This window comes from Parasteatoda tepidariorum, chromosome 6, assembly GCF_043381705.1.
Source record: "Parasteatoda tepidariorum isolate YZ-2023 chromosome 6, CAS_Ptep_4.0, whole genome shotgun sequence".
NCBI lineage: Eukaryota > Metazoa > Arthropoda > Arachnida > Araneae > Theridiidae > Parasteatoda > Parasteatoda tepidariorum.
The window spans coordinates 7,940,131-7,951,573 of record NC_092209.1 but is presented as its reverse complement, the minus strand read 5'-3'; the positions used below and the strand labels follow the sequence as shown (position 1 = coordinate 7,951,573).

The 11,443-nt window shown below is 28.5% G+C and overlaps 1 protein-coding gene across 1 annotated transcript in view; it reads right to left on the bottom strand.

Moving 5' to 3' along the window:
• The window catches only part of LOC107437928 (RAD50-interacting protein 1), a gene marked incomplete in the record, with an annotated part of 25,344 nt that overhangs the window by 5,216 nt on the left and 8,685 nt on the right, over nt 1-11,443 (bottom strand). Inside the window, 7 exon segments of the mRNA XM_043050843.2 lie at nt 1,195-1,390; nt 3,315-3,375; nt 4,128-4,327; nt 6,570-6,707; nt 7,988-8,210; nt 8,738-9,002; nt 10,686-10,874. Coding sequence (XP_042906777.2) covers nt 1,195-1,390; nt 3,315-3,375; nt 4,128-4,327; nt 6,570-6,707; nt 7,988-8,210; nt 8,738-9,002; nt 10,686-10,874 — 1,272 coding nt within the window.

Here is an 11,443-nt window from a genome sequence, read left to right as displayed (position 1 = left end):
TTAGGAATGGGTATACTAATTTTTTAGTTTAGTTACAAGCTGATACTAAATCAGTCAGTATAAAGTACTTTATCAAATACATATTAATCTTTAAATCTTAAATGAAAGTGGGATTGAAAAATTAAGTAAAATTTCTATTGCTTCAATTATAGCTAAAAGTCTTTATTGAATTTTAAAGCCTGTCTTTAATTTTAATTCTCTTAAATGGTAAACTTAAAAATAAATTCATACATTAAAACATTACAGTCACAGGTTCATACACTAAAAATAACTGAAAAATGACCTAAACCTATTACTAAGCAAAAGTAAAACTTCTTCATCTTATGAAAAACCACTTTGGGAATCAAATTGCAATGAATTACTCTTGCTAATTTCATATTCAATCTTTTAATTGACATAAATTTTTTTTTTAAAAAAAAAACTGTTACATAGGAATCATGAAGAAAGACAAACATTTAAAAATAATTATAAAATTAACTTTACAATAAATATATTTGAAAATTTAAAGAAAACTAAAATATCATACGATTAATTTTACAATCTCCAGATCAGACTAAATGTAATCTTCCAGAAATGTAATTATTGTGAAAATCTCTGGCAAATCAAATCAGTATCAAATGGAAAATATCAACTTCCTTATATCAGGTTTGTAATACAGAGAAACCTCTCAGAAATGATCACTCTCCATTTCACAATAAAATGGTCGTTCTTAGAGGTTATCTCCATTGACTTTAAAGTTGTTATCGAAGGCACCTTATTTTTCAGAAATTATTTTACTTTCAGTCAGTGTCAATTTTTTTGGGGCAGAAATGCTCCTTCTGGTGGTGCCATGAAAAGGCGGTTCGATGATTGAAATTTAGCATATATAAAAATTATCCCAGCTGATATAATTATGTGTAAAAACAAATTTACTAATTATCGAGCTATTCTAAATAAATAAACAATTATGTTTTTTGTTTAGCTTTGCATTTAATTTTATATCGTAAAAATTAGTTAGTCTTAAAAGATGAGAAGAGGTTTGTTAGAGATGCTTGTTTTTTCTCTCTCTAATTTAACTTTCAATTCTTAAAGTAAATCATCGATAGCATCATCTTCATACTGTAGCTGTTGTATGGGAATGAGAAAACTTAAATCCAATATTATATTTTTCACTTATATACAAATCACATCAGGGTCGTAATACGAATATCTTACTTCTCTTTTCTATAAGGCCTGCTCTTAGCTTTGATATCCAGCATGACTCTATCACACATTGTTTGTAAGAAATCATTCTGCATGTGATTCAACAATCCGATGGTGTCATCAAACACAGACGCTTCTATAAGTTCTTCTTCTGATGCTGTCCGATGCTCTCTGCCTTTCATGATACTCAACTGGGACTTATCCAAATCTGCAGAAGTACAAATAACTTAAGCAACCAGAATTAGTTGTATCGTAAGGGTATTCTTCAAAATCTTTTCAATCAAGAAAATAAAAAAGCACAGGAAGATTAAACTAAAAGAAAAGGTTTTTAAACTATGTATACTACCATGCTGAAAAAAATTTTCTTTACTTGAAAATGGGTATGTAGTGAAACCTCGTGTTATGGACAGTCTAACAAAATGGACGCCTCTCAATACGGACATATTTTTAATTCTATGTGATAATATCTGTGTTAATAGGAAAATTATATTCATTTATCTATAGCTACTTTTTTCTTCCAATACCCACCTGGAGAATGACCTTTCGTCATACAGGCATCTGACGGGCAGATTTGTTGGCCACTCTTTCAGGGGAACCCTATTAGGTGGGCCAACGTTGTTCACACAGTAAGGTCAGATAGTACAAAGAATTAAAGAACATTCACGTCTTGCCCAGGATTTGAACCCAGAACCTTTTTGATGCAAGGCCAGTTCCCTGACCCTTACACAGGCTGGTCAGTAAGCTACATCTTAAATTATGTAGTTATATCAAACCTTTTCATATATTCTTTTGTACAGAAAATATATTTTTTATAGTCTAAAGAAATATCCTCGTAGACTGTTGTATTGTTTCTATACATATATCACAGAAAATATTCTAAAAACAGTTTGCGGTGTTAAATTTCGTTATTAGGGTACCTTTCTCGGAAACTGAAAATTTTTTTGGTTCCAAGAGTGTCCGTTCAATTGAGGTTTCACTGTATATCTTAACCCTTTATAAGTTTATGGTAAGTTTTTTCCCACCTAGTATTTGTGTATCCCTCTCCTGATAACTTCAAAAAAATACAAAATAATAAGAATACTAAAGAAGGGCTTTGTTTATGTAAATGAGTTAATGTTGTGTGGGAGTTAAGGAGAGAGATCAACACTGGGGTGTTAGTTTCCCTCATGCATTCTGTGGCCGTTCATTTGATCATTTTTCATGAAGTTAATTGGTTACACATGGAATTTATTAATTTAGTTATTCAAAAGCACAAAAGTTCAAGTTTATGACCAGTTCTTTACAATAGGTAAGATTCTGAAAATCCCACAGAAAAAAGTCATTAATTTGAATCATAATTTACTTTTTTCTATGAATAATAAATATCTAAGTGATTATTTTGTATTTTTAAGTATTTGCATCCAAAAATTATTTTAAAGCATTTCAAGATCGATCTCCTCGAGACTAATCTTGCCATATTTAGTAGGTAAGTTTGAAAATAAGTAATATAACACAAAATTTCATAAAATAAATAAATAAATAACACAAAATTCCATAATCTATATAACACAACATTTTATAAAATAAATAAGTAACACAAAATTTCCTAATGTATATAAGACAAAATTCCATTAAATAAATTAATAACACAAAATTCCATAATACATATAACAAAAAATTCTATAAAATAAATTAATAACACAAAAGTCCATAGTCTATATAATAAAAAATTCTATAAAAAAAATTAATAACACAAAATTCCATAATCTATATAATACAAAATTCTATAAAATAAATAAATAACATAAAATTCCATAAAATACAAATATCCATGATTTTGAGATTTGTGTTATAAAGAGATCTTCTACTATAACTACAAAATTCTATCCAACACAAAACCACATGTTTCAAGATTTTCATTATAAAGATCTTCTACTGTAATTGTTATTAACTTAGAACAGCTATGAAAATGGCTCATGATATCCTAATATGACAACAGTTTCAAATAACAGTTTTAGGAAAAACAAACTTCTAAATAAATATCTTTGTTAACAAATTATATATTATGAAATTACAAACGAAATATAAGATTTTCTAATAAAAAGCTGAATTAATTTTTCAAATGATTATATTTTTTGAATAAAAATTTTTACCTCTCATAATTGCTTCACAAGCTAATTTCTTTTTCCTATAGGTGTGAAGTTGCAGAAAAAACTGCAAAAAATTTTTTTAATTAAATTAAACATAATCATAACATTTTTAAAAGATTAGAGAATGTACTACATTTATAAACAGTCATAAACTCAATATCAATAAACTCAAACTCAATTAAACTTAATAGTTAATATTATGCTTTATTTACAATTTTAATAATTTAAATACAAAAATTAGGATTCGAACTTAATTAAACTTGATTTTTCCAGGAAAATTTGTTGAATTTTGGACAATAGTTTTTATCATGCACGGCAATACAATATTTCCTCAGAAACAAATAATTTTCTATTTAAATAATCAACAAAAATTACTTTTTAATATATAAAAAAGGTCAACTATTAGATTTTGAAAGAAACAGAATTTCACTAGACCATGGTTTGACATGTCAATTGATTATATAAAACATTATAACACAAATGCATATTAATTATAAATTGAAATGTCTTGCACAATAACAGAAAGAATTTAAAAATTCATAAATGCAATAAATAGAGCCAGATTATTTATAAAGCCATCATGAATCTTACTTGCGATTAAGATCAAGAATGCTAAAAATAACTTATTCAGAAAAATTAGTTTTTAAAAATTACTAACCTTTAAAATAACATTTAAAAGTCTGGTAATATGTATATAAACACACACGCACTGCTCCAAGAGCAATAGACAATTATTAGACTTTGGATCCTTGAGAGATCCTTAGAATTCTTAGATCCTGTGAGAAACATGGAAAGTAAATGTTTAAAAAAGCTTACTGGCAAATTGTTCCATTCCTCTAGCACCATAGCTATGTAATGTATGGCATTCATGATACCACAGAAGTTGGGCTGAATAGCTTCTTGCATTTCACATTGTGATAACTGATGCAACCTCAAACGAAAGTCATCAAGGAGTTCCAATTGTAGCTCCAGGAAAGATACTTGGCAGTCTTTTCCAGATACATTACAATACCTTTCTAGAAATTGAGAAGGAAAAAATTAGAACCAATAAATAAAACTTGAAAATAACATTTTTTTGTTAGCATTTATATTACATTCACTAAATGATATTGAAAACTACATTAAAACTGAAACTGCAAAAGCAACCAATATAATATTCCATTATTTGTATTACACATACATGCTAACAGGACAGTATCTAGAATTTTAGCAGCTCTTGGTGAACCAAAAACTATTTGTTCTATTTGGCACTATGCACCTTGAGGTTTTGATAGTCATACATATTACAATTACAATTGTAAACGTAATATAACTAAACATAATTATAACTAAAAATTAAAATCTGACTTATGCAAAAGCATTAAAGTTTTGAAATTAAATGAATATGAATATATTTATTAAATTAGTTTTAGGCTGCCCTTAAGTGATTGTTCTGATCACCATCCCACAAAGAACAGAAAAAGTTTTAAAAAAAGTTTCTTAGGCTTAAATATAGCAACATTTTTAATATCTACCTTAATGGAATGTATATTTTGAATGTCTGAATTATATTTTTTTAATATAATGATCAACTTATATATATATATATATATATACAAATGATCAAAACACCTTTTACACCTGAAAATGCATACTGTAATTCAATATTTTTCAAATTTTTTTTTTAAACACTTTTATTTCAGGATTAAACATTCTATGAATTTTTATTTGTTTCAGAGTTAGCTTACTATGACAAGTTATAACAAGCGAATATGTTAAATAAAATTTATACAAAAAAAAAACTTAAAATTTAACCTTTACAAGTTATTTACATAAGCGAAAAGAGCTAAGTAAAATATCATTCATATTAGGATGAATATTAAGAAAAATAAAATGGCATTTAATTTAGCAATTAAGCAATAATAACTTGAAATACTCAAAAAAATGTTTTATTAATATTATTTACAATAGATTATAAATCATTGTCAATCAATCATTAATATTACAAGATTATAAATCCCATAGACAATGAATTGTTTATTTTTTTTAAATATTATTGAAGGTCAAAAAATGAAATTAGGACCAGAGACAGGATTACCAGATCCTTGAGTCTTTTCTTTACCCGATTGTCATTGTTAAAAGACTATCTAAAAGAAAAATAAAGGAAGTGTAGTTAAATCGCTTCAATTTCCCTTATTTACATTTGACTTTACTGAATTATTTAACTGTTTATTTTTACTCCAACTGAATTAAAATAATAAAAACTTAAAATTAATTCGTAAAATATAAAAGAAAAATTTTTTTAAAGAAAAATATGTATATTATTGTTATATAATAGGATGAATTTGTAACATTAACCGAATATTTTATCTTCAAATTTTGATAACTTTTTAATGACAGAAAAGGTTGAATTTGGAAATTCACATTCTATAAGAAGGAAAGCTTATGAAGATTTTCACAATTTCTTATAACAATTTAAGTAATATTTTTTGAAAAAGGAAATTTAAAAAACATAGAAAATTTTAAAATATTGTATTAAATTACATTAAAATGATTATTTTTAAAAATATAATATTTAAAATATAATATTTAATTACATATATTTTATTTTATATTTTAACCATCGTTGCGTTTATGACAATCAATGTTCAACCCTGCAGCCTACTAAAATTAACCCTTTGCTTACAGCACTTTCTTAGCATGGTGAAGCCAGCCATGCTGGTTCATTTTTAGTTCGTAGCAGCCGTAAGCAAAGAGTTGAACCCAAATACAAAAGACAAGGGAACACTTTGATTAAGTATTGAGACTTTCTGGAGGATTTTTTCAATGAGTCTAAACCTATTCGCTTTTGTGATAATAGGAAAGGAAAATCCGAAAAGAAACTCACAGTTAGCCCAATGGCAAGCAGATTTTTACCCATGAACCATTCATCACTGAGGATATTTTTAGGTCAGCACTGTGGTTTGTTTGAGCCTAGAGCAGAATTTATATCAATATTCACCTTAATGGGGGGTGAGAGCTCTATCCCCTGAACCACAATGATTCTGTTATTTTTCCAAAAATTCTTTGTATCATTAAAACTGCTTGAGCTTTCTGAAGGCTCAGATCAATATGCATTGAGCCATTATCTTTTTTGTCTGGCTATCTTCCAGGCTATCTAGGTTCCGAGTACAAAAAATAAAAAGAATTTTTGAGAAATATAAATTTAACTTTCAATTCATTTTTTTTTCTTACATTGAGCTTCTTATCTTCTATAGCTAAAAGAAATATTATGCCTACCAGTCATTGTTAAAAGAAGAGTTATAAAGAGTTCTGCACTTTCTGGTACATGCAGATCATCAATATCACTCTCATCTTGATATCTGGATTTCCAAGAGGTGTCCAGACTTAAGAATTTATCCATTTTCTCTAATGCTCCTGAAAAATATAATACACTGTATTAAAGATAACATGCATTTAAATCCTATTTTTGAAAAATATACAAGAAAATTTTTTAAACAGTCAATTAAGCTGGAAGAATGAGCAACACAAAGGAATACATGTTTGCTCTAAATAGTAAATACAATACACACTTAACAATATGTACTATATACAAACACTTCAAAGCTATAAAAATAAAATATTAAACCCTGAATGTATTCAAGTAAAAGGTATCCACATGCCTATTTATATATATTCACAAAAATTGCAATAGGTTTAAAAATAAAAAATTTAAAAAAATTTTAATAATGCAGTTAAAAATAAAACAAGTGAAATTTAATTATAACTTGTGGGTTATTTCCTTCATAGCAATACCACTGTATTGCACATGTACATTAGAACATAGATAGATGTTTCTTGTGGGACATTGGTATAGACCGGGGAAAAAACAAATGTAAGGTCAACATATAATAACCAATAGTAACTAGAAAATGTATGTAAAGAAGTAATAGATTTAATTACTTATAAATTTATAATAAGTATACAAAAGTTTTAGAAAAAAAGTATGTAAATACGGAAAAAAAATATTTATGATGCAAAAGAAAAATGAATAAACACATTTATTTAATTAAATATATTTAGAAATTTTGGTTTCAACACTTTTTTTTCTTCTCAATGCAAACAATAACTTTCCCACATTTGTAACTGATTGTTCTCTTTCTGTCAGTTTGTTTTAATAAAAAATTTTCCTCATTGTTTTAAAGGCTTTGAGGTTTTCCACGGACACTGATTGTCTTTCGTCATCTTCATCAGTGTCACTTTGCACTTCTTTAGCTTCTGAAACCCTTTCTTGAATTGCCCACAAATTTCAACATTTTCATCAACTCATGCAAAAATATCAAATGTGTTTTAGGAGCGAGTATCTAAACTTTATTTTTTTATTATAAGTATCAGGAGTTACTGTTTTTCTCCTAAAAACGAAATAACTTCCTTTTTCTTTTTTTTTAAAAAAAAGACCTGATAATTTCTGACCAATTGTTGCAAGAATTTACTAGTTTCAAAAATTATCTGAAAATGTTTTATTAACATTGTAAGAATGCTTTGATGATGAGATGATACATTTGGAAAAATTAAAAGTGTAAGAACAATGGATCAACATTCAACTAATAAATAGGATCGAAAGTATAGTTTCAAATTACTAAATTTAAGAGAAATTTTTGAAAAATGTTTTTGTATTTATCGAACATAAACAAAGAACGATAAAATAATTGTTCTACCTTGATGTTCTAAGGATCTCCATTCAGTGAAGCATGGCTCAGATGTCAGTAGTTGTAAAATGTCAGGATAACTCTGAGGATAGCCTTGATTCTTCAGTTTGCGGGAAAAGAGCATGATTTCATCAATTGTGTGGCTGAGAAGTCTATCATCATCAAGCAAAGTTTTCATATCAGATTTCAAACGAAAAATCGCCAATCGAACTAAGCCTTTCATCATTTGAAACTAGAAAGAAATTCATTTTCGAATCAAAACTAAATCAAAATAAAATATTAAGGGCTATAATTTAAACCATAAATAACAATTACTGTAGAAAATAAATTAGATAATGAAATTTATTATTTGGGGAGTGTGATGTAAAATATTCCTAGTAGTAGTTTTTTGTGTGCTTAGATTGGAAGGTTTTTCTTGCCATAAAGCACACAATAGAGGGTTAATTTCATTAAAAAAAGTTTTGGAACCTCAATTTTGACCCACAGCCATTCTGTGACTTTTCCTGCCTCCTGAATTGAGTTGTTAATATTGATAGTCACGAATCCTACATGTTGGTTGCTTAAAAATAATTACAAAAAATAAAATGCCATATTTATATATATATATATATATATATATATATGAAGCACAACGGACAAAAATTACTCACCCTTCAAGAAATCATGAAAAATATCCTTTAATAACATGTAACACCGCCTTTAGATGCGATAACCACCTGGATTCGGTTAGGAAGGGAGTCCACAAGGTTTTGCAGGTACGTCGAATCCAATGTAAGCCACTCGTTGAGGATGTGATCGCCCAAATCCACCAAATAGCGAGGATGTTGATTTCGGCGTTTTACCCGTTGTTCCAACACGTCCCACAAATTTTAAATGGGGTTGAACACAGGTGACTTTGCATTCCAGTCGAGATGAAATTGAGTGTTCATAAGACCAGTCACATATTCTTCCTGCCCTATGAACTTTGCTGTGGTCTTCTTGAAAAATAGGGGTATCGACAACACACTCTTCATGAAGATGTCGACTGAAAAGCAACATCTAAACATTCAGAATGTTCAAATAAACATGCTGGTTCGTGTTAGTAGCCACCTTAGTGAGGGGGCTCAATCCATAATAAGATAAACGTCCCAAAACTTGAAATACTCACTCTCGGCTTGAAACTGACATTGCACGCAGTCAGGATGAAATGCTTTCTCTTCTCACCGTTGCACTCGACGACGTACGTCTTTTGAATAAAGGCAAAAAGGTGATTCGTTATACCATGTTACATTCCGCCTGTCTGCAACTCTCCACGTTCGATGACTTCTGGCCCACTGAAGCAGCGGAGCTTTATGTGCATGTGTGAGCAATGGCCTCTAACGAGATGTTCGACTCCAAATGTCCATTGCTTGCTGCTCCCGTCACAATGCTTTCTCACCAACGAATTGGGATGTACCTTCATTTAATAACTGAAGCAATTCCTGTCGGATTTTGAAGCGATTTCGATTGAGAAGTCGTGAAACACGTCTCCGGTCCCTTTCATGCAGCATCTTTTTCCGACCACAATTCTGACGTCTTCTTCTTGAACACGTGTATTACACCACTGCTTGTAGACACGTTGAACAGTTCACATTTAAGCACCAACAAATCCAGCTGCTTAATTCACNCAGGAATTCTCTTGTCTTCTGGATTGTGTTCCAAATTACAAGGCTGCGGAATTGAACAATAGTAGTCGTACCCCCAAATTTGGGTCGACTGTTCAATGACCCTTATAAAATATTTTTAAAAAATGCACTCTTCAAACTTGATTACGAGGACTGCAAATCGCACGAGAGAGAGCTTTTGATACGATGACTATGGCCTTTCTTCATTTCTTGTACTTGGGTGTTTTTTGTTCTTTCTTTGCAGTATTTACCCTGCTATTTTTCTTTATTTACCACTACTGGAAATAATACCACAGTTAATTAAGCATCACTCACATCAATAACATTTTGGCGATTTTTTTACAGCCCCAAGGAGCAGAATAGTATCAGAATCAATGTATTATTTCAGATCATAAATTCTTTGGCAATTTTGTAATAATAAATTGAAAACAATAACATATTCACATGAACAAATATACTATAGTGCCCGTACTGCTCTGGACACAGATTTAAATTATGCAAAATTGGCCAAATATTAACAAAATATGAAGTACAAATTTATTATGGCACATATGAAAACACATTTTGCAATTCCATTTTTCCAAAGCTTACTACTTTTATTACTTATTTGATTGAATTTATTGATGAATTTTAAAATGTTGAAAAAAACAAGAGTTTATACATAAAACTAAAATATCAATTTAAATTTCAGACAGTCCCATTCAAAAAAGTATGCATCGAACGTGAATGTTCCTTTTATTAGACTGGATAGAAATTTAATATGATTTAATGGCACTAAAGTAAAAATTCACTATATTTTGATAAATGTAAATAGCAATATATATGTAGCAATAGCACTACATAAATAGAAGTTATAGGCAACCTAAAAAAATGGTTTTACAAATAAGCCTGAGTAGAAAATTTTTTTCTTTGGAGTAAAAATCAAATTCTTTTACATTTCAATTTTTCCTGTTAGTATTTTTTGTTATTTTTAAACATTGTTTCCTTTCTGAGAAACAGTAATACAGGAATAAAGACTCAGAAATGTTTAACTTTCAAATGCACTGTAAAATTAGTCAATAAACATTTTTGTTTTATGCAAATGCTTTAACGATGTATAAAAAAATACCTTATCTAGTCGGTTAGTGGGCTTCTTTCCCATGAAATGAAACATAAATCTTTTCTGCAAAGGTTGAAGCATCAGTTGAAGAGGCAACAGTAATGAGGTGTCTTCCACACTGTCCTTCACATCTTGAATTCTGACATAAGTATCACTGTCAGTTAAGAATTTTTTTTTACTAATTTCTGTTAATAATATTTTATAATAAGTAATACATAATAATAGTTTAAAAAAAGTCCATGAAACTTACTTAAATGAATCACAATAGTATTTAATGGAATAATTAACATGATTTGTTAAATACTCAAAAAATCTTTCAACTAAAAAAAGTTTATGATACTTATTATCTACTAAATCAAAATTTTATTTTCTGATGCAAGCATTACTATTAATTCACTAATACTTTTGCTAATAAGCTATGAAAAATGTGCAATGAAAAACAATTTTATTTTCTGATATAAATAACATGATAAATGTAGCATATACTAAGTTAAAGAACATTTTTTCTAATTGCTATTAAAATGTATAAAATAACTCCAACGAAGGTAATATTACTTGATTATATACTTCATTCGCTTAAAAAATGCATAAATTGAAAATAACAATTGATATGTTTCAAGTGCTTAAAAATAGGCACCCATTTTCTAAACTTGGCAGATCTGAATTAGAAGAAGCGAAAGTAATTTAAAATAGATGTAAAGTAATGTTTTTAATCTCATTTTC